Source organism: Siniperca chuatsi, linkage group LG2 (assembly GCF_020085105.1).
Source record: "Siniperca chuatsi isolate FFG_IHB_CAS linkage group LG2, ASM2008510v1, whole genome shotgun sequence".
NCBI classification, from domain to species: Eukaryota; Metazoa; Chordata; class Actinopteri; order Centrarchiformes; family Sinipercidae; genus Siniperca; species Siniperca chuatsi.
Window position 1 is genome coordinate 17513293 of NC_058043.1, and position 24808 is coordinate 17538100.

General features: G+C 39.9%; 1 protein-coding gene across 1 annotated transcript; it reads right to left on the reverse strand.

Annotated features, from left to right (window-relative positions):
* Positions 1-16672: 16672 nt before the first annotated feature.
* Positions 16673-23207, reverse strand: LOC122884486 (transmembrane protein 88). The gene is made up of 3 exons (XM_044214486.1): positions 23023-23207; positions 21766-22059; positions 16673-18827 (listed from the first exon to the last, which is right to left on the reverse strand). Exons 2-3 carry the CDS (start codon positions 22057-22059, stop codon positions 18600-18602), a joined length of 522 nt encoding a protein of 173 aa, XP_044070421.1. The 5' UTR covers positions 23023-23207; the 3' UTR covers positions 16673-18599.
* Positions 23208-24808: the final 1601 nt, after the last annotated feature.

The following is a 24808-nucleotide window of genomic DNA, read 5'->3' on the forward strand; positions in this document are numbered from 1 at the left end:
GGTGAACACAGTGGAGCATCTAGCAGCTAAAGAGCCAGGAGGCCAAAACAGAACTAAAAGGAGAGTAAATATTGAACAGGACTCTGTCTGTTGGATGTGTAAATATAAGAAACTGTTCGCCAAAATGTTTGCCATCTAAGCCATATAAGGTGATAGATTAGACATTAGTGCTTAACCTGCCTCCTGCTTCCCTCCTGAACTCCACAGCTTTCAATCTTCAACACACTGTTTCTCTCTCAGATTCATTGTTATTCTGCTCCACCGTCACCGTGACCAAAGAGGAATACTTATACTTATATTACGCTTAATACTACATACAGCACTCGTGATTCTGCAGCTCTCTTCATACTTAACCCTGAGCACATCACGCTATCAGTCCTCTACAGGACTCAGAGACGGGCTGCCTTTCACTGCCACCGTCTAGTCATCATGTTATTATGTGTTCACAGCAAGATAACTGTGCAAGCAAACGTTTAAATTTTAAATTTGTCTGTCTGCAGGTCTGCACAGCCAATTGCTGTGCCGCCCCATGCTATGTGATCGGCTGCTGTTGGAGCGATCAGGAAAAGGAAAGGAAAGGTCCACAGTGACATCAGTCCCTCGCTTATCAGCAATAGGTGTAGTCATGAGTCGCTGGTGTCTAAAGTCAAAGTCGAGTTCATAAACCAAATTATTGAACAGATTAAATTTTCAATGATGGTGCTAGATGAAAAGTTAAGGGATCACCAAAGTGATTCCAATTCAACCTGAACATGAATGTTTGCACCAAATTTCATGGTAATCCATCAAATAGTTGTCAAAACATTGCACTCAAACTAGTGGTGGGGCTAAATGAAAAGTCAAGTACAAGTACAAAATTTCATCTTAATCTGTCCAATATTTGTTGAGATATTTGATTCTGGACCAAAGTGGTGGACAGGCTGACATTAACATCCCTACAACCACATCACTAGTGTGGCTAAATATTCAATATAGCAATTAAAAAAACCTCTAGAATTGAAAATCATGTCAGATATAAAGCACTAAAAGACAGAAGTGCTCTTTTTATGAAATATGCAAATACAACAGTAGCTGTCATAAAGTGTTTTCTATCAATGAAAGCAAATGTGATTTGAATTAGTGCATCAATATTAAAAGAGTTATTCTTGCTGCCACTTGTTAGACAGACAGTGACAGTTTCCTCATTATGTGTTTGGTAGGTTGTATTACATGTCTATACATAAATACAGGAAATATATTCAAATAGCTTCATTTTGTTTGTTTTTTTAACCTCCTTCATGGTTTTGGTGCTTATCTGGAGGAAGTGGCTAGTGTAGCGTATTTGCTAGCTACAATATTAATATTTAAACAGCCGTGAGTAGTGTTATTACCATGAAGGAATGTTTGATTTGACTGGATGAGAAAATTTTTATTGTCTTCAAAGAAAACCAAAGTGTTGAGATGAAACCTTTTCAAAACTGTGCGCAATCATGTAATTTAAGTAAAACCACTATTGTAGGTATGTAGTGTCTATTATGTCTAAATCAAAATTCCTTGGTACTCATGAACTTTATTACTCTACAATTTACTTTAATAATCAATTTCTAGTAATACAAGTAACAAGTAATAACTTTTGTGTCTATAATGTGATTTTCTTTTTTCATTAATTGACTATTTCTGATCTAATCTGAATGGAAAGACGTCACTTACCCAACAAGGATGAAGCTATTGAACCAGTGATGAAACACTGATGCTGTGGCACCACTGAATAAATCATTGAAACATTAAAATAAACGTCAGCTGCAGATGAATAAAAAAAAGCCTCAGGTTTTTGTTGTATTTTACTGATTCAAGGTTAGACTCTCTCCAGTACTAAAACTTAAATCAAGTCTTCTTGTGCAATAATCTGAAGGTGAGTGTTCACAGTGGTGATTGAATTTGAGCAAAGTTTTATCTGAATCGAGGGCCTAAGGATAGAGGGTGTCATATACTGTGCATATTGTAAAGTCCTTTGAGGCCAATTTGGGATTTGTGGGTATGTGAATAAGTGAAATCATTAATTCAGTATAATTAATCGGATTGCCATATAGGGGTCTCCCATGTCACCACAGAGGTTCTACTGAATTACACCCAGGTGGCAACAACAACCAAATCAAGTTTGCCTTTACAATCTGTACAGTATAACTGTAAAACCTCAGCAAGAGCAACAGACTGAATTACACTATGGAGAAACAGAAACCAAACCACCAAACACTGGAAGGAGATGGGCCACACAACCTCCTCAGACAGACTACACATACACACCAAAGTCAAGGACACCATTTAGACGGGTTTACTGTTTACAAATAATTAAGAAGACACATGTAGCGGGGCGGGGACGGGACTCATAGCCATAATGTCATGATAGCTTATAAATGGACAGATTTAGAAATACAGCAACTTGCTGGAAAACAATTAAATTACTGTTTAGAGGTAAATGAGTATGTGACACTCATCCTGGCATTTCCAAAACGTTTTTACCACACGCCACACTCTGATAGACATCTGTCAGCTCTGGCTAGCTAACATGACACATATACCAGTGAGAAACATCTGCTAGTAGCAGTGATAACGCTAACACAGACCAAGCACAGTTAGCTCCACAGGTAGTGAGAAAAGAAATTACATGAAATAGCATGAAATTCCAGCCATTTACCTGCTGCTGAAGTTAAGAGCACATTATATTAGTAATATAGCATGGTATTTACCACCTGGCACTCCATATATGCCAGATGAGTAATGGTGGTGATGGCTAAAACTTTAAGACCCCCACCACTCAAAAACATGTTTTTCTTCTTGTTCTTACATTTTGATGTTTGAGCTTCACTGTGCAGAATGATGTATGTGCAGAGTTTGACACCAGAAGGCTGTTTTCACATTCATCTGCTCAAAGTGGAAAGTTTCTCTGTGCTCATTGAAAATCTGATTGTAAGGGTTGGGCCTATGAGCATGATTAGTGACATCACAAATAGTTTGGAAGCAAATCCTGATCCAATGTGCAACTTAGTCCCCAGTGGGATGTAGAAACTTGAAGCCGCCAGTGCACACACACTGAGAACGGACTTTACAGTGACGTAGGAGACATTTAAAAATGTTGACATTTAGAAAACTTTAGAAATTAACTGTTAAGGCACTCAGAGATTCTGGACCCAAAAACATGACTGACACAGAGATAGTTGGAATTATTAGTTTCAATTTATTGTAACCACGAGCAGACACCAGGTGTGTGGAGGGGACCAGGGGATGACGGCTGGCCGGTGAGTGGTTGGTGAGAGCAGGCAGGCGGAACGAGAACAGCAGGCTGAGGTGGAGCGGCGGAGAGTCTGTGGTGAGGAGATGGTGGCTGAGGTGAGCCTGGACACAGGAATTCAGAGGGTTAGTCAGAGTCTCAGATATACAAACAATATAATCTATCATAGATCACAGTTAGAGGCCGACGAGTATACCACGTAGGTAAATGTAGGTAAAGACTGGATGGAAGAGCCGGGTATATATACGTTCAGGTGTTGATTAGTGAATGGAGATCAGGTGAGTAACAGTAGGAGTGTAGCAGGTGTGTCAGATCTTGATTGGAGGTTCCTGGGAGGCCGCGCCCCACCAGCCACACACACATGGACACACACAGGGGGAGAACCAACAGGGGACAAACAGACACTAGGAGTGGTACGCTGTGCATGAACACAATTTGCATATTCATAGATACTGGAATTTTTAATTAGCTAAGAGGAGTAGACTCCTTTTTAAGGATTTTAATGTGGAAATTATACATTTTTTTGCAGAAAAAACATATCAGACACACAATATTGTTCCTAGCAGACAATTTGTGTGTATGTTTTAATACAGACTCCACCAGGCGTAGGCCTGGAGGGGATCATGCGTTTGGTCGTGTGTGTGTGTTTTTGAAAAACGTATTTTATTGACTGATCTTTTATGCGTTTTATGCCGCCATTGACTGCTGACTCCTCACTCCTCTTAACTGGCCGGTAGGGTGATCAACAACTGCTTCAGTTTGAAATCTTGTTACCGCTAGGGACAACGTACGCGGCGTTCACATTAGTGTTAGCAGATTCTTTGTTTGACATTTTACATCGCTGGTGTTTTGGAATTGTCTGAGGTTTGTCTCCATATAGCCTGTCTACTCTGGTTACACTTTGATAATGTAACCTGCATATTGTCTCCCCTTCATTCCACTACTCTCATGCATACATGCTGGACACACAGCCTGCCCTGCACTCCCTGTTCTCCACCCACATGCCCCCAGACCAACATGATATCACAGAGTTACGTATAAATCATTTCGCGTGTCATGTCTACGCATTTTAAGCTTTTCACGTGTCATTTAACGCCGTTAGAGATGATGCATTTTATGATTTTTTGACATGCAGGAAAGGACAAAGTCAGGTGTCCTTCATCAGGTCACCGTTGTCATGGTAACAATAGTCAGGTGACCTTTGTCGTCATGGTAACAATAAACACATGGTTAACATTGTGAAACGCTTGCAGTTTGGTTAGGTTTAGGCACCAAAACTGCTTGGTTAGGTTTAGGAAAAAATCATGGTTTGGGTTAAAATAAGTACGTTAGTTACGTCAGTAAGGTTATGTACGTAAAATCAACAGGATCATGAAAATAGACTCTGAACACCCGGTTGTGATTTTGTTTTTATGATTTGCATTTTCATGATGAATGTCAGCATTCTGCAGCTCTATCAGCTGTCACCAAGTCCCACACTGAAGCTCTAAACATGTCAAACTTTGTACAGCGACACTTGGGTTGTGCAATATTATTACAGTTATCTGATCACACCAATAACACAGTATTTCCTCATGACTACAGTCATCAATATTAAGATTCATTAGGTAGGTCTAACTAGATCAGTTATCTAAATCAACATCATGAGAGGGAAAATCCAGGAGAGCACAATTTGCTTTTCACTTCTCCTCTCCTCTTTCGACAAACATGCTCCAGTACAAAAGCTTGTCACAGGAACTTTTTTTTGCTTTATTAAAACATTGTAAGCTTTTATTTATTTGACCTTGGTGTTTCGCCTGCTTCAACTTATTCAAAATGACTTCACAAATCAAATGAACAGATTACTGACGACTAATTAATCTTCACAAACCAATGCTTGATTATTTCAAAACACACTCAGTGCGAAGAGAGGATTATCCACAGCAGCTACAATGCGGTCATTCAGTGAAAATCCAGAAATCTGTCCATTTTAGATCACACTGAGATAATTACCCACCTCTGTGATATGTGTGTTATGGCCTGAGAGGCCCCATGAGGTACAGCAAAATCCCCTCCTGACTGCTGCAGGGCTCTTGCAGAGGATGGAATTAGTGTTCATGAAAAGGCTGCCTTGATTCCTCTTTTCATTCTGCAGCCACAGGAGATGGGGAATAAACTGTAATGAGACAAGAGCGCAGCAACGGAAAATGAATTTAAATTTTCTGAAAACAGTAAGAGGACTAGGGAGGACAGGAGCACTTGGTAAAGACCCAAAGTATTAAGCCGTAAACTGAAAGGAGATGAGAGGTAATGAGAGAAAAGCTGGAGGAGAGGCAAAAGATAATGTGTGATAGTGGGAGCTCTCTTGTTCTCCCAGGTGGGGGGTAATGAGAGACGGAGCGTGGCTGACATGAGGGCACAGACTATTGTGTTCACAGGTTAAAAAAAAAAAATCAGAGACCAGTAGGCCTACATTATAGCTATCTGGCAAGCATGGTGAAACTTTAAAAATCAAGGACTATAATAAAGTGAGTAAACTAATAACATGCAGACCTTCAAACAAGACTGAAGGCTGTCATAGAGGGCAGCGAGACGCAATAATTTAAATACGTGGATAACATGTTTCAGACAGTCTCTCCTGAAAGGCATTCATAGCGTTGCTCTCGATTGTATGCATGAAAAGTAACAGAAGTAGTTGTGTAAAGAATGAAAAAGGAGAGCTTGAAGAAGTTCAAACCCTGCTTACTTTGTCACCTCCACTCACCTGGTCAATCGCTGTGTGATGGCTGTGCTGTTTCAGAAAGTTACATAAATTGTCAGACCCAGCCCGCCTCCAATTCTGACATTGGAGTGGGGGTTCAGACGTTGTTAGACAAATGTGACTTTGGTTAGAGCATACTATTGCCTTGAGACTCTACAGCCAAGATGGGGCTTTGAGCTAAATGCTAACATCAGCATGCTAACATGCTCACAGTGACAACATGCTGATGCTTAGCAGGTATAATGTTCACCATTTTAGTTTAGCATGTTAGCATGCTTACATTTGCTAATTAGCACTAAACCCAAAGTACAGCTATGGCTGATGGGAATGTCATTAGTTTTGCAGGTCGTAAAGCAGAGTATTGGACAATAATAATTTTGACCTGATGATGGCGCTAGAGGAAAAGTTAAGGGATCACCAAAGTTATTACAATTCATCCTCTGGGGACCATGAATTTTTATGGCAATCCATCAAATACTTGTTGAGATATTTCAGTCTGGACCAAAGTGGTGGACCAACCAACCACCCTAGAACCACGCAGATGTTTTAAAAAAGGGAAATTAAGGAAATGAGAAGAATGTGAGGTTAGTGAGTGAAACAAACAAATCTGTGCATGGGACAACAATCAAGAAACAGTCAAAGTAGACTTTTTTTTTCTTTAACTGACTGTTTACAAAGATGAGAAACATAACAGCGATCATGGACTGAAAATAGAACATAGGAAAAGATAGGCTAGCGTACGTTGAATGAACCTGCTTGGCCCACTGACATGCCGAACCGATTTGCAATCGGATAGGATTCGGCTGTGGAGATGGCACGTTTGCGAAGGAGCCAAATCAAAGCGTTGGCTCTTTTAAGTGTAACGTGGCTATTAATATTTTGCATTAGCCCTGTTGATTTTATTATTTAGGATGTAGTTTACAGTTTACCATTACCTGACACTGGACGGTTTAGCCACCTTTATTTTACCACTACATCCCCCCTGTGATGACTAACCTAGAATAGTGTTTTCAAACCTCGATTAGAGCATGCACCCTCTGTCCAGCATGTTTTCCATCCAACCCTGCTTCACCACAACTGGCTCAAATGGGATTTTATAAGCCATGCCATTAAATTTAACAAAGTGAGGAACACCCAATTTCATAATATGTCATTATTATTTATCTGTATTTAAGATTGTGTAGGGCCTATCCAAATGTATGATTATTTTATGTTTTGGAAATTATCTTCTATTGTTACCCTAAGTCTGGTTAGATGTTGTAGAAATGCAGGAAATTTGTTTTAAATTAGATTTTTTTTGTCCCCCCACCAATTATGTATCTTTCCAAGTTTGTTCCCCCATTTTAAAACATAACCAGACGCCCACCCACTTGGTACCAAGTATATGAGACAGAAACAGACAGCATGTGGAGGACAGAGAGATATAAAAAGAGAGATTATAAAAATGGTGGATGGTGTGGTAAGTACTAGGAGAGGTGTAATTTTTTGCAGGAAAGTGAGAGCAAAGAGGCTGAGTGTGTGTGTGAGAGAGAGAGAGAGAGTGAGAGATGGGGAAGTACAAGAGTGGAAAATGGACTGAGAGAGCCTGATGTAAATGGCTCATAGGACAGATTCATTTTCACAAGAGTGCTTCAGAAAGCAGCAGAGAAAGAGACAAAGAGAGAGAGGGATGACAGATGAGACAAAAATCATTACAATGGCAGGAAATCACATTTGTGTTTGCATTTTTTTTAACCTCTGATTGGGTTATCCTGTGATTTCAAATGTTAAAGCTTCTTTTTTTTTAAAAAGCCGTGTTCACACAGCAGACAGAGCTCCAGAAGGAAAGGCATTACCCCATCCGACACTGTGAATACTCATGATTGCCTGTGATTGTGAGCACAATTTGTGATACAGAATACATTGCTTCTAAGCATTGAGCGAGATTAGCCGTGATTACCTCTGTAACCTAAAAAGGGATGATACAGCTCTGTCATTACAACCAGCAGGAAGAGAACGGCTTGTATTCCACAATCCCGCTGCTAAAAATCACACAGGCTCAGTATCAAACAACCAGCCATGAACAGGAACGCTAGAGATGTAATTGTCTTTACTGAGCTGTCAGGTGTTAAAGTTCTTCTGTTATCTGTAAAGATGTTACATACACACACAAGAGTTGTACATCAGGAATCCAGATCCCTCTCTGAGTACAAAAACTAACAATAAATGTATGTAGCTAAAACTAGTAAACATTGTTCAATATTTTATTTAGGGAAATTGTATATTAGTATAAACTGGGAAACTAAGAGTCTACAGCCATGCTAGCATCTCTCTGAGACACCGTGCTGCTTTGAGCTCACTGTTAACATCGTCATGCACAATAACAACGCTAACATGCTGATGTTTAGTGGGTATAATGTTGACCATGTTCAACATCTTAGCTTAGTTTAGTGTGTTGCATGCTAGCATTTACTAGGCTGATGGGAATGTCATTTGCTTTGCAGGTGTTTGGTCATAAACCAAAGTATTGGACAAATTTTGACAAAATGGATATCTAGAACAAACATTATATTAAAACTCATGGTGGCGCCATGGTTAAAAATACCCATGGCTGGATTAACCCTTTTGACTGGGTTTGTCTTAGTTTGGTTATACGTTGATTAAATGTCATGCTTATTTAAAAATATTTGCCATGCAATCATAATATCAACTGAAAGATTAAGGAATTAAAACAAGATTTTGACATCTAAAGAGGGTCACTTCAAAGCTGCTTCCATTTTAGTTTATATTAATCAGTAAATCAAATTACTGCCACACAGTGAACCTGGGGCCTTTTGGGGCCCATGAGACTTTGGGGCCCCATAGTAATCTAGCCTTGTGCCTACCAGCACCTCTAAAACTCAGTAATTAACATGTTATATCTCATTTGTTTAATCCGTACAAAAACTGAGATATGGACGTGCTTTAGAGGTGCTAGTAAGTGGATTTTGTTGCCTTTGGACAGAGCCAGGCTAGAGAGCGGTATCAGTCTTCTCATCTACTGTAAGTCTCGGCAAGAAAGCAAATAAACATATTTTCTAAAAATGTTGTACTATTCCTTTAAACTGCTACCTATATACATTGAAACACTGCATAGACTCCCAACAAGAAGCTATGAAAGATAGAGCTTGTTTTTCAAATTATTTTAAAAAAATAATAATTTCTTCAATTTATTTATTTATTTTCGTACTGTTTTATGTTTCTTATTGTTTCTTCCAATTATTATTTAATTTGTGTGCAGCCTCGGTCATACAAATCCTTGTTACTATCTAGGACCTATTGTTTCTTCTTGGATCACTGAGCACTGAGATCAGTCCCTGTTCAGTGGGAAAGGTGGCGATGGCAGCTGGCTGGTCGTCTCCAGCTCTTGACACTTCCTCCTACTCCTCTCATCCAGAGCCCTGGAGGATTTCCATACTTCCTACATGTCGGCGGCTAATTGGATGAGTGTGTATAAATGAACCCTATGTGACAAAAGGTTCATTACGGCAATTAAAAGCCTTCACCTCTTAAGGCCCCAGCCCCGCCCTGGAAGTGTTGTCAAGTGTGACTGCAGCCGCCGCGCCTCGCTGCCTGTTGGTAATTATCCCTCTGTGTTCCTCTGCTTTATGACCAGCAGTTGGTCACCACAGGATGTGCAGAGAAAATGAGGAATCTGAATTTGTTTGCTCGTTTGTACTGGTGAACATCTGTGTACTAACACAGTGGTTATTTGCTTGGCCACTCGTGCCTATAACAGTTCCAACACACACACAATCGCATTATACTGCATACACAGTGTAAGCACAAAGACAAACACCAGACACATACATCACGCTGATACAATCAGCAGGGCCCCACTTATTAAAACACATTAAACACACATATCACAAACACCTGCTGCCATAGAGACAGATTAAATGAAGTGTCCATTCTGCAGCCATTTGCAGTATTTTTTAACCTTCATCCCAGAAAAACAGCACATTTTTTAATTTAGCCTTCTTTAAATAGAGGCGTTGATAGTGTAGTTGGAAGTAGTGTTTACGTGGAAGGATAATCAAAAGAAAATTGCCCGACCAGGGGATGCAGAGGGAGGAGGGTCACAAACAAACTCACTGCTGCGTCTACTGAAATACTGCTGCAGCCCACACCACCGCTGGCAGCTGACATCCTCTTCATCTAATCCTGCTGTGTTCATGTTTGAGATGAAGCTCATGTTTAGTCTTTGTGCGTTGGCTGATAAAACCAGATCAGTGTTTTGGTTTGTGTAATCCCGCAGATTCATTTGTTGACAGTGTGTAATTGTCAGTGTTCCTTTGTTTGCTTTGGACTGAATTCAGAAACCCACTTTTCTTGTTGACATTTTCAGTAATGAAGTAGTTTTGATAAAAAATGTTTCAGAGTTGTTGTTTTTTTTTATCTAATTACATTAATCTGTGGATTTATACAAATAGGACACTAACAGTGCAGTCAGGACGTATTAGGAAAGTGATGTGTTTTTCATTGTTTTTGCTCCGTACTCATACTGGAACTGAAATGAAAGAACGACTGTGAGGTAGGGATGCACCAATATTTGCCTTGTAGGCTGCTATCGGCCATATCGGCAAATAGGATGACATTCGCCGATGGAAGTGACAGATGTTTATCTGTTGTGTCGCATCAATTTAGCGCTATAACAAAGCAGTTATTTTTCAAAAAAAATATATTTTTCATGGTTACATTAAAGGTTGTTTCATAAATTTGTATGATTGAAATCGAAAACTGTAAATATATGCTGTAAATAACAACGTGGCTTTAATCTTAATGATCCACTATTGAGATCTAAAAATTTGCTCAGTTTACATTAAAAATGCTTAACCCCTAAAACACCTAGTATAAAAGAGGATAAGACCGGCGTCCAAGAGGGACAAGTAAGTCTGTGGTGTGGAAGTTTTCTGTGTCTGTGTGTAAAGTCCTTCCTAACTAGCTAGTTTCAAACTAGTGATTTGCTAAATCAGGTTGCACCTTAAGAACTTATGTCTTAGCCAGTAAAGACTTAGTTAATTTGTAAATCTGTTGCCAGGAAACAAAAAATATGAAACTTAACTGCCAGTGTTATTTGTAATTTAAAATGTTCCCCATTTACATCATATTAAACATTAAACGTTTTGATCTACCATATCTACTCTTCAAGCAAAACAAACAGGGTCATACAGTATATTAGCAACGTTAGCTTTGTCAGTTGGTTCAGTTAGCTACAAAACAGTTAAACCTGCAGTTACTGGGTGTAAATATTTAGTAACAACTAACCGTGTTACAACTCGGCTAAGTTTGAACTTACGATTGCGATTAGTTGGTGCAAGAGCTCCAAAACATCAGTCAGCAGACACTGTACAGCAACCATCTTCAGTTCAAGTCATTGTCTTTTAGCATCCTTTGGACTCTGCAGGCACTTCTGTAGATGGGTACCAATAATGTTCTGGGTTGCTTTGTCTGTATGTTTAGAATTTTTATCTTTCTGCATTCTCCTAAAATTGTAGGATGAAAAAGGAGCCACACTGTTCACCCAATATAAACAAGAACACCCTCAAACACCCTTAAAGCTGAGAGTCATTGTCTCTTTTCACATCCATTGTGCTGGAGTACAGAACCAAATACACTCTGCTGTCATACTGTAACACTATGACTGTACTGTGTGGACAAAACATGAGGAAAATTAACTATAGTCCTGTTGCCACACTGCGTTTCAATTCATTATGTGTTGATATGTTATGTTTGTTTTGCATTATTTGATGTAATTGTTTAAAAAAGGTGATCAAGTCTTTTGGCAGGCTGAACTGGACTAAAGTTACACAAAGCTGCTCTTCACTTGTTTTTTCATGCTGCAGTTCACTGTGGCATCTTTAGTACTCAAAGGCCTTGGTCCTCTTTGCTCCAGGAAGTTGTTGCATGAAATTATTTGACTCCAAGAGCACACACACACACACACACACACACACACACACACACACGTCTGCTACACATATGTTGATGCTGGTAGATCTACAGTTTTTCAGCTTTGTGGCACATTGTCACCCCCAGAGTTATAAATTATATATAATCAGTATTCCCTCTAATATAATTCAGTTGCCATGGAAAATACCTGAAAAATCCAAGTTGTCATGGAGACAAATCAGTAGGGTCTATGTGAAAATTGCATCAAAATATACATTAAAGTAGCAATAATGACCTAGAGGGTGTTATTAAATGTCCATATTTATTTTTTTTAATTATATTTACCTATGAAGAACGTCCTTAAGAGACTCACAGATGTTGTTCAGAACAATATTTTATACAGCGTATAAGATCACCATCCAGCCACATGGCCTGTGCTCATCGGTTCACTGTGTTTTATGGGAATTGTCCATTTGTAGTGTTTGAACTCAAATATTAGAGCTAATAGTTACCGACCAGCAAACTGAAAATCACTCCTGTCAGCACTTTACATGCATTCTCCTCATTGATACAACTGCTTTGAAATATTGTCTAATAGACTCTTCTTTTTTTTAAAGGCGGCACTCAGACAGATAAAGCATCCATTACAGAGTCCACTTTGAAAGAGAACAACAAAAACCAACATCTTTATCACTCTGGTGAAAATGTGTGGGACTGGTTAGAGCAGTTAGAAGGCCCCTTACACTAATGGGTTAAATTTTAAAGAGACAGTGAGGTATTAAAAGAATTCCATTATTATTGGAAATGGATCCGATCAGCTGCATTTGTCCCTCACTTAACTGTTTTGTCACAAAAAGGTATCCACACTTTAATGTCACTAAAACAGGGATGTTAGTATTTTTAGCTATGCTAGTGGCGTGGCTCTAGGGATGGAAATGTCGACCACTTTGGTCCAGGCTGAAATATCTCAACAAATATTTGACGGATTGGCATGAAATTTGGTGCAGACATTTGTGGTCCCCAGAGGATGAATCCTAATGACTTGGTGATCTCCTTAACTTTCCCTGTAGCACCATCATCAGGTCAAAATTTTAATTTGTTCACTACTCTGTTTTATGACCAAATACCTGCAAATATAATAACATTCCCATCAGCCTCAGCTGTACTTTGTGTGTAAACTAAGACACTAAGTGGTTTAACATCAGCATGTTAGCATACTGATGTTAACATTTAGTTCAAAGCACTGGTGTGCCTAGGTACAGCCTGACAGAGCCACTAGCATGGCTGTAGACTCGTCTTGTTTACTGATTTTCACTCACCCTACACTCCAATTATCTCCATTTTAACAGTTAATTTAGTATAGGCCTCTTACTAAGTCCTAAAACTGTTATTATAAAATGATAACACATTTACCAATGGGTTGACTTAATGTCACAAGGTTTCCGTGGAAATGGCCAGGTTTTATGAATTTTGTAGAATCTGATGGTCTGAGTTATTTTGCTTTGTTTCATGCTGTTTTCACACTCAGCTATGAGAAGAAATGGAAACATTTCAAGGTTCAAATGCTGAATATTAGATTAATTGACTCTTAAAGGTGGGTTATGTGATTCTGGAGAAATCCAATACCATGACAAATACTATCACATAGAGCGAACAACAACAAAGCAAGTAATGTAACTAGCGTTGGCTCGGTTGTGGGTTAGCAAACTGTCGCTACAGTTGCTGCTGCGAAGCTAACAGCCAGAGAGGACGAGATGGTTTCCCAGAGCCAGCAAGCCAGCTCCAGACAGCGATACTCACAGCTCTGCTGCTACTATAGCTAACATCTCAACAACAGCATATCTTGGCAAACTAGAAAGTAAGCTGAATGTCTGTGGGCAAGTCATATAACGAACAAATCATGGCTGGAATAGCTGGAATAGTGTTGTGTGGCTCGGTCCGAGCCACTTTGTTTGTTTAGCATTTACAGAGCCAGGGCTGTGTACAAACACCGGATTCTTTTTTCAGCGTACACACTGAACGGACAGCTGGCGGACCATGAGGGGAACTAATGAATGATGAACTGGTGACATGAGCATTTTCAAGGGGCGATTCAGGGATTTCATAATCTGTAATTATAGTTTAAAGGGGCATTATTATAATGTATTTTTGAAGGGCATCAATACCAATGACCCAGTGTTCAATCTTGCTGAAATTTCTGGCTTTCAGAACTCATTGTTTGGTCCATCCTACTGCATTTCCTCCCCCATACTCTGCATCTGTTCAAATTGTCAACCACTTAACAACAGAGAACAGTGCTACAAGTGATTGACTCACATTATAAGACAATTTTCCTTTTTAACTAAACAATTAATCCAATTTGGTTCTCCTCTCTCCGCCTCAGGGGAACACACTAAAGCTCAGCCACGTTTCCAGCCACTTCACAGTAAACAGTATACATGCAGAGGATGACTTCAAAGCTTAGTGGTATGAGTCACGCAATGAGGAGACACACAAAGTGAGCTTAAGCTGACCAGTAGCACTGCATGTCTGGATGGTAAACTAGTATGTCTGCTGCACAGTTTCACTGCACTGAGTTTGTTATATTCTGTTGCAGACACCAATGCAGACGTCATGCATGAGGCTAACAAGTATGATGAGACTGACAGTTAATACTTGACCTTGAAAACAGCAGTTGACAAAAGCAATCTCATTTCAAGGTTCACTCAGTATCTGGAGCTTTCGATCATGTCACGATCCTCCTCAGCAGATGGAGTTGCCAGTTGTCGAAGACAATCTCTAAATGTGAGATTGTTTTTATGAGATTGAACTGTCAATCTCAAATTTTAAGCCAACATGGACAAGAAGTCCTTAAAGTGCTCAGAAAAATGGAAATTTGAACATCTGTAATTCCATGACAACTGGGCGAACTCCACCTGCTGATGAAGATCGTGACACTATCAAAAGCTCCAGAACAGCAAGGTGGTGGTATGTGGCCTGTTTTCGGTCAACAGCATGTTATTTGTTGCCCCTTCTCTTTTGCACATTGGCCATTATGTTAAAATCTTTTGATACTAGTGCTCAAATGATAATTGTTTCTCCTTAAAACAATACTTTTTTGATACCTTACTCTTACCTTAATTTTAAATGGCTCTAGGGATGGCAAGGTCGGTCAGTTGATCAGTCCACCACTATTTTATACAGACATTCATGGTCCCCAGAGGATGAATCCTAATGACTTTGGCGATCCTCTGACTTTTCTTTTAGCACCACCGTGAGGTCCAAATTTGCTTTGGTTTTTTGTGAAATGTCACAACAACGTGTAAAGAAGATGACGTGTAAAAACTTTGGGGACCCCTTCACATTTCATCTAGCACCATAATTATCAATATTTCAATTTATGACAAAATACCTTGCAAAAATACGATCTATTTTAAATCTTAGTGATGCAGAAACTGTTGTGCATGCTTTTATCTCCTCACGCCTTGATTATTGTAACAGCCTGTTCACTTGTCTTAATCAAAAAGCTCTGACACGACTGCAGACTGTACAAAACTCAGCTGCTAGGCTGTTAACCAGGACCAAGAAGTTATGACCACATAACACCTGTTTTAGCCTCTTTACACTGGCTCCCTGTTGGTTTTAGGATTGATTTTAAGATCTTGTTGATTACTTTTAAGGCTCTTCATGGCCTGGCCCCAGATTATATTTTAGACCTTGTAATCCCTTATGAACCTTCACGTAGTTTGAGATCTTCGGGCAGGGGTCTCCTGTCTGTTCCTGAGTCCAGGATGAAAACTAAGGGGACAGAGCTTTTGCTATCAGGGCCCCGAGGCTCTGGAACAACCTGCCCGAAGAAATTAGATTGTCTGAGTCAGTGTCTTCATTTAAATCTCGTCTCAAAACACATTTTTATCTGAAAGCATATCCTGATTTTACGTGAACTGGCTGTTTATTTTACTGTTTATTTTATTGCTTTTCTGTATTTCATGTGTTTTATTTCTTTATATTTCGTCATTCACTGTGTTATTTTATTTTTCTTGTTGTGAAGCACTTTGTACTTTGTTTTGATAAGTGCTCTATAAATAAAGTTTTATTATTATTATTTATTATTACCTGCAAAACTAAAACTAATGACATTCCCATATGCTATTAGTGCTGATGGTAAATATTACCTTAACAAATATTTAGCGCAAAGCGCTGCGGTGTCTAAGTAATTAAAACCATTAATTACCTGATTGAAGAATAAGTAAACGAGATTCTGACCACGCATTCAATGCCAGCTCTCTTTACTTCACAGTTTCTGATACTAAAAGGGTATTGAGATTTGATACCCAGCCTTAACCTTTTGCTTTTGTATATTTGCTCAAGCAGACAGAAGCACATGCTTTTGATAAGCAGACATTGTGAAGGGCTTACACAAATTGCTAGGTAAACACAACAATCCTACTGTGGGCTGGTACTGAGAGCAGTCACATGTCAACACATGCAGGCTCTCTGAACAGGAGAGGGATTATGTATCTGTCAATATGAACAGTGCTGAACTGGTTTAATGGACTACATACATCACCAGGACAGACTGGGTCAGCATTTGTGTCGTGTGAGAGACTTTCTCATATTGTTTTGTTTTGAAATCAAGGTCATAATGCCCTTTTAGGGTGTTTTCATGTGTGTGTTATGCATGTATGTTTCCGAGCTGAATGTTAAGTCATCACTCACTGGACTCTTATCCTCAAACCTTTCAAACCTTTATAAACAGGTCACATCACAAAAGAGACACTCTAGGGGGGAGAAAGCCCTCTTTTTTATTGATGGAACGTCTGAACATGACAATTTGTTGCTGTTTTGTTGATAACACTGAAATGAAAAGCTGGAAAAAAGCTGACAAATAACCCCCCGATTAGCCGTCCTTATCTTTCCAATAAATTATTTCAGGTGTGATATTTACCAGCGTACAACTCTGCAAAAATAAAACGAAATACATCTCACCCTTTGTCTTTACAGTTCTCTGAAAATACTGAAACTAACATTATTGTAATCAAACTATTTACATACAATGGAGGGTCAGTAACAGGACTGACATAAGCAGACACAGACAAAACACACAAATAAATATGTTTAAATAGAATATAAATACATTTCAGTATGATAGCAATGGCTTAGGACAAGTAATAACTGCTCCCCATTTAATATGATTCAAGGCCTTCTTCTGAGAAATGAAACCTCAAATCTGAACACTTAATTACGGAGCGGTGACACAGATAAAAAGGATGTGCGGCGCGTGTGTCACTGATGAATTTAAATGACCAGAAAGCAAAGAGGCAGCAGAATGAGCTCCTGGTCTGATGATTCAAATCCCACTTTAACACCTGGCTCCCACTAAACAGCCATTACTTTGTCGTACTGTCAACTTGTGTTGTTTTTATAATGAAGGGTGTGGGTTTTTTATGTCACAATGGAATCTAAAAGATCCACTTAAATGAATATGTTTCATATACCCCCTTCCCTCCCACAAGACATGACTGCTAATGATGCTACATCAGATAAACTTGTTCGAGTACAAACATCATTGTCCATTTAATTCACCTCACAGACGATATTAAAGTCCTTTTATGCTGCTTTTTATCATAAATTTTACATAATTCACCTTGTTTTTCAGGGTATTTGAAGGCCCGAGGAAATGGAGCCCTACATACTGGACCAAGTTAAACTCAAAACAGATCAACAAATCTAACGTTTGCAATTATGTTTTGACTTTTTGCTAGACTTCTAATGTGCAACCACACATAACTTCACAGCAATATATGTCCCACATGTAACCATGTCAACATATTTAGCAAACAGGCAATACAGGGTTGGGGGATAGACAAAATAATCGAGACACCTATCAACACAGCCCAGTACAACAACACAAATTTTAGAACATTTTAGAAAGGGTTTTACGAGTGCTACAACAATTTCTCGGCAACAGCACTGACTACCTGGAATCTTGTCGACACTGTGAGGTTGCCAGGCAACCAGCAGAGACTCCAGGACATTACTACGCCCAGAAAAGAAATAGTCCGTAAAGCCCATGGATAAATTAAGAGAGCTGGATACGGCGGCGCCACTCAGCCTTGCTGCCAATTTGTCCCAGTGGCCACTCCTGGCATTGCAAAATCCCCAGCAGCCCAAAAAGCTTTCCCCCCTTTATGAGGCAAGACAAGGCAGCTTTATTTATAAAAGACACATCTGTTGTTCCAATAGTAATGCATGGTAAAACCACAACTTGATGTTTTTACAATTTTACAATTACAAGTGTAATGTATAATGTGTTAATTAGTGAGCCTTAGATTGGACAGCTGTTTTCCCTGCTTCCAATCTTTATGCTAAGCTAAGCTAACCGACTGCTGGTTGTAGCTTCATTTGTACAGTACAGACATGAAAACGGTATCGAACTTCTCATCTAACTCTCAACCAAAAAGTGAATAGGCATATTCCCCAGAATGTCAAACTATTTCTTTAAAACGTAGCATCTAGTTGAGTCAACATCTCTCTGACACAATCTCGACAAAACTGAGCATCATCAGAAAGGTAAGATTTGTTGTAGCACTATTTTATTGATTATATTGTTAGGTGTTTACATTATTTTGTCTACCCCCTGTATCTCTCTGGTTATTTTACACTGATCTAACTTTCTGATCCCCCCTGACTGTTAGCATATCAGACCCAGGCATGGATGCTGCCCACCCAGTCCAGCAGCCGCCCTCGGTACCAGGCACGTGTGATCGGCTGAATGAGAAGCAGGAGTCGAAACCTTCGGAGCAGCCCACAGAAGATGGCGGCCGCCACGACCACGAGCGGCGACATCATCACAAAGCCCAGGATGATGAGGGCGGAGCAGCTGTTGTCGTCAAGGTAATGGCAGATGGCAGAGGGGGCGTCAAGGACCTACAAGGACAAACAGAGGGGATCATAAGAGTAGACAGAAGGGCTGCAGAGGACATGATGGACATTTTGGGATCAACAGCTTCTCTTCTAATGAAAAGCAAACATGTAGGATTTGTCATTGGCTAGGTATGATTAGTGCATGTGTGTCTGCATATGCTCAGGGTGCAGAAATGGGACAGTGTGGGTAGTGGGCTGTGACAGAGTTTCTCCCAGCCTCCCTCTACTGTTCAGATAAGACGTGGCTCAGTAGCTGTCAGTAACCCTCCGAGCTGTCAATCACCTGTGACGGCGAGCGAGAGGGAGGAGGTGGGCAGGGGGAGGCCTGAGAGAAAGAGATGGAAACTAAAGAAACATGTAAAAGAGGCAGGAAAAGAACAAAACAATGAGTGGATGAGGAGAGAAAGCACGAGGGGTGAGATCAGAGTGCACATGAGGTTAGCAGCTGCAGAAGTACACAGTGACATCCTCACAAGAGCTTACAACAAGGTGAAACACACACGACATAAAGTACAAGCACATTATCTCCTTTTCTCTGCCAAAGTCACTCAGACACCCTCAAAATGACTTGGTTACGTCTGAAGCCCTTTTTCTAAATGATTTCCTATTGTAAGCTTTTTCAAAAGGAACTTTGCCTCCTACAAATGTACCCTAGCAACAGCAGTGTTTAACACACACACACACACACACACACACAAGCACACACACAGACACACCTCTGTCAAGTGCAACCTTTGATTTCACTGAGTACATTGCCCTCCTCATCGTGCTGTCACTGTGTCTGTGCACAGCTGGTGCTGGCACCAAATCAGACGGTCTTGTCTTCTCAGTGGGTCCCTCTCTCCATGTTCAGTCTGTCACCACAATAAGGGGGAACTCTCTGACTGACATTGTCTGTAATTGTTTGCTCTGAATTGACATTTGCTCTGCCCCAATCACAATTATAGTCTTGTTGCACGCACAGACTTTGCATGTTCGTAATTTGTCTGCTCCGTCATACGCGTGGCTGCACCTTCAGAGACCAAATCATTCACTGAGACAACCTTGGTCTCTGGCAGAAGCTACAGATTCAAAGGTGGGATGTAATGTTAAGACCAGTCGTGTGAGCCAAAGCCAGAACTGCACATCTTCACATAATGTTTTGGCATGATAGCTAGACTCACCATATTTTACTGATGATCAGTCTGCCCCTCATGTGATTCACAAAAAATTAGCCGCACCCATCTCCTCACCTCATTAGAACAAACACTGCCTGACAGGCTCCAACATTCGAGTTTAGTCATTATCTTTTTGGATGAGCTTGTTGTTCATAATAAAAACCAAAGCCTTAACAACTTTGTGGAGAAGGTGAGGCATATGACATATGCTGCCAAAAAGACTTTCCCTTAAGGCTGTGATTGTCTGTTTCCCTTTAGGACTCACTTCAGGTGCCAATCTTCAGGAAAGATAATCCTCCCACTTTCTGTAAATGACATGGGCTTACTTGCCTAAACTTCCAGCTAAGTTAAAGGAAACTGGAGTAGTGCAGATTCCTTCTTGTAAATGATTGAAAACATACTGTTTGGCTCTTTGGTTGGCACAGATTGCTATCCTTTTATACCTTGCATTAACTGGGTTTTTTTGGCCACTTGGGGGCTGCAGAAACAAGCTGAAAACACAACATTGACATATTATCACATTTTAAGTTGATAGGGGAAACTATTTAGCATAAAGTTGCTTATTTAACTCATCCAGCAGTTACGAAGGAACATTATCATTTATTTGGAGTCGTGTTTGTGTCCACATGACATGAAGTCCAATATTCCCTCTCTCTGTTTTGGTCTCCATCGACTGCTGAGAAAAATATCTGGCTCTTTAGCTGCTAAATGCTCCACTATGTTCACCAGCTGGTTGCTAATTGTGTCTGACTGCCCTTTGGTGCTGGACAAGTAGTGTATAGTGGGGGGGTTTTTGCTGAAAACAGCTGCTTGAAACAACGTTGATGAGAGCAGTGAGAATGAACCAAAAGAATAAAGTTGTGAGCCGTAAAAGCAAAACAATGAGCTAAAACGCTGTAGAGCTGAGGGGAACTGCAGCCAATGATGATAGCCAATGGAACCCATTGGCTATCGTTTTAGCCTCTGGGGGCAACAGCCAGTATTTTGGGGCTTCCAGTGTAGCCAGCGGATATATGAATAACGGATATTTGGGCCAAGACTACCTCTTCCGTGCGCCGGTCATTGTTTACAATCCAATTAGCAATCGTGGAACCTATCGGCTATCGTGTGACAACGATTTGAATGCAGATAATATTTTTAAAAAGCTGACAAAAAGCTAATCTCTAGGGTTCTGAGAGTGATAAAATGATAAATCATCGTCAGACGATAGCCGATGGGTTCCACCTCTTTGGCTCTCCACACGGACTGTTTACCTGAATGCAACCAACGGATTAGAAACGGAAACAGACCAGAACACTTCCGATATCAAAATCTTGTCCCTTGCCTGCAGATTCTGCATTCATTTGCAGATATCTGTTTACAGAGATTACATTGTCATTTGATCCATTGTTATTAAAAAATATTGACTATAGCAGCTTTAATAATCCTCGAGAGGTGCACAAACGTTTTTTTTTTTTACAAAAAAATGTAATAAATTGCAAAATATCCCAAATCTTTATCCTATTATTTTGTGTTGTGAAAATACTGCATTCTGAGGCCCATTGTGATTCCTGCCACTAGTAAACACTATCCTGTGTCTGTTATTATAGTCTGTAGCATCCAGGGGCAGGATTAGCTCAGATACAACTTTACAACCTGAATGTTGGAGCTCAAATCACATCAGGAGATCAGCTGTCAACTAGAATAACAGTAAACCTTTCCCCTCAGCTTGTACTTGCTACAAAGAGAATACACAACAGAGTAATATCTCTTAACCTGAGACCACAGTGCTGCGGACAACTCACCCTGGAATGGCAGAGGAAACCGACATACAGCAGCAGCATTGCAGGCAGCAGCACCACAGAGAAGACCACAGCCAGGAGCAGAGCGCTGGCCAAGACGACACACAGGTTCCAGAGGATGAGACCTGCTCCACAGGCCACGCAACCACACCTGCCCCTGCGGCTGCCCCACGCGCTGCCCCCACTGTGGGCCACGGGAGGGGGCAGCATCTTCACTCCCTCCCCGATCCAGAACTCCTCCTCTTTCTCCTCCTCGCCTGAACCTCCATCGTCCAGGTCCACGTCCATACCACACATCTTGAGACAGAAAGAGAGAGCAGTTTAAAGCAGACTGAGGGCGGATACTGACACATTCCTTGATTTGTTAATGTTTTAATTTAATGAATGCAATAGAGATGTAACAATTGTGCAAGGATGAGGCGCTATTGTGGACTCACTGTGGATCTTTAGCAAGCTTGCAAAACATTACTGTGCCTATTTAAAGTGGGTAGGCTGTGTTGTGAAAATCTGTATTAAATTGATGGAAAATATTTGCACGTGAAATCCATCAATTTCTAAGTTTTTGTTATCAATTTCATGTTGAATTGCAAACAAAAAACACTTAAAGTGTATATTTCCTTTCCAGGCTGGACGCTGCATTTTAAAACCTTAAATAAGAATAGTGAGGCACAGACACAGCCCCATCCCCTCACTGCACTCTTCTTCTTTCCATCCAGGCAGCCAGTAACTCATTAGACTATGTAAATGAGGAACCTATTGCCTGCTTTTACTTTACACACACACACACACACACACACTGTAGCTGTCTTCCCATCACTCCTCCGGTCGATCTCACCAATCAGGGCTTTGTCACTAAAGCCCAGACGGTATATCAATAGGATCCATTTTAAACTGCTTCAGCCCGAAACCTTTTAACCTGAAGAACCTCCTGCTGAGCTGTAGACACAAACCAGAGCTGTTCTGCAGCACACTGCACAGGACTTATGTTCTGCTCCCCTCAGAGCAGTTTCAGCACAGCTTCATCGCGAACTGAAGGTTTCCCTTTGTTGATGATGCCCTTTTCTTTTACTTTTGAGGGATAACATAATGTATATGTTCTGTTTATATTTTAGTTTAGACTTGGTTACTCTGATTTTTCTGTCTGGAAACTTGTTAAACCATGGTGTCACCAACATCAATGCGTGTGACAGAGTAGCTCTATGTATCCTATAATAAAGCGTCTTTAAACAACACGCTATAAATTTGATTTTTGTTGCCTACCTCCAAGTAGGAAATCCCTCGGGTGTGTGAATTCTTCTCCCGGTGATCGACCCGGAGCTCTTAATTTCAGTAAAAAATAGAATAAATACTTATGGTGCCAGTTTTTTTAAACAGCAGCGGAGAAAAGCACCTGTGAGTTGGACCCTGTGCTGCTTTACTGATGCTGCTGTGAGGAGTACTGATGTGTCGGCTGCGAACGAACAGAGCTCTATGAGCCGGCTCCTTTAGGTGAACGACAAGACAATAGGCTAGACTGAGATGAAGACGAATTTACATTATATATTTTTTGTTTCATATTAGCCTATATCATTCAAATTAAATCGAAGTATACTGTATGTGTCTATATAGAGTTGTGTGATTATTTATTAACCACACTATTTCATTAGTAGGGTGTTATTTTTGTTATAGGCTACGACATATCCCACTTTTTAACCACCAGTATGACAGAATATTTTAATGTATTGCAGATGAAAAATGTTACATATTTATTTCTTGCAACAAATAAGAAAGTAACTTAGGCAGTGACCAGCAGAAATGGTGCTAAATGAAGAGCCGTTTGGGAGCCGAAAGAGCCGACTCTCCGAAAGAAACTGAGCCATAAGATCCGGTTCACTTCAACGAGCCGTAATTCCCATCACCAGTGCGGAGCCTCTGTGCGTCTGTGGGAGCGAGCCACTCGGGCTGCGCGCACCACCGTTAAGTGCGCGCTCACGCGGTCGCACGAAAGTTACATTTCCGACCTAAACATACAAAAAACAACAGTTTGAAATTTTAATATTTTTGTTTTAGATTTTTAACAGAGTACACGTGAACACAACTCCACAGCCCCTCCAAGCACATACAAACCAAAAATTTACTCCGAATAATGTGGAAAAAATAAGGACCGCAAGGGGGAGGGGTGGGTGTCATGCTTCATGTCATTGCCAGGGTGGAAGAAGTCCTCAGATATTTTACTTAAGTAAAAGTAACAATACCACAGTGTAAAGGTCCTGCATTCAAAATCTTACTTAAGTAAAAGTAGGTTATATAAGTATTTGCATCAAAATATACTTAAAATACCAAAAGTAAAAGTACTCATTATGCAGAATGGCCCATTTCAGAATAATATATATTATATCACTGGATTATAATTAGTGATGCATTAATGTGTAAGCATTACTAACGGTGCAGGTGGTAAAGATGGGGCTAAATTTAGGTACTTTATATAACGCTGGGTAGCTTAATCCATATTATTATTAGTTGATTTATATGTTGTATTAATAATCTGAATCTACAAATTAACTTGTAACTAAGGTTGTCAAATAATAAGTAACATAAAATGGAAATACTCAAGTAAAGTACCTTTAAATTGTACTTAAGTACAGTACTTAACAGTAAATGTATTTAGTTCATTCCACCACTGGTCATTGCTGTACATTTTCTGGCAACACATAACCCTTGATAAAGGATTTATAGGTTTCAGCTAATGTCTTCATTTACTACTTATACATCAATTATAGACATCAATAAGAACAACTTTTGGGTTGCCAGGTTGTGGAAAATCCCCCTCCACTATGTCACTTGTTAAAATCAATTTATCAATCAATTTATTATAATGTTATTAAGAATTCACAATTGCAGACTTGATGGATTTTTGTTGTAAAAACCCTTTAAATTCAACACTAACACTTGATGCCTTATCAAAATGAGAAACCAATTAGTACTTATTAATGGATTACCAACATTTATGAATTCATTTTTATCATATAGAAACCAAAGAAAGTGATGTTTTTACAACCAAAAAGTG

Excerpts from the sequence above, each read along its gene's own strand:
- LOC122884486 (XM_044214486.1), bottom strand. The coding sequence starts at position 22,059 with ATGTGTGGTATGGACGTGGACCTGGACGATGGAGGTTCAGGCGAGGAG. Across the intron at positions 18,828-21,765 it reads GTTTCCTCTGCCATTCCAGG|GTCCTTGACGCCCCCTCTGC; the intron begins GTGAGTTGTCCG and ends TTGTCCTTGTAG.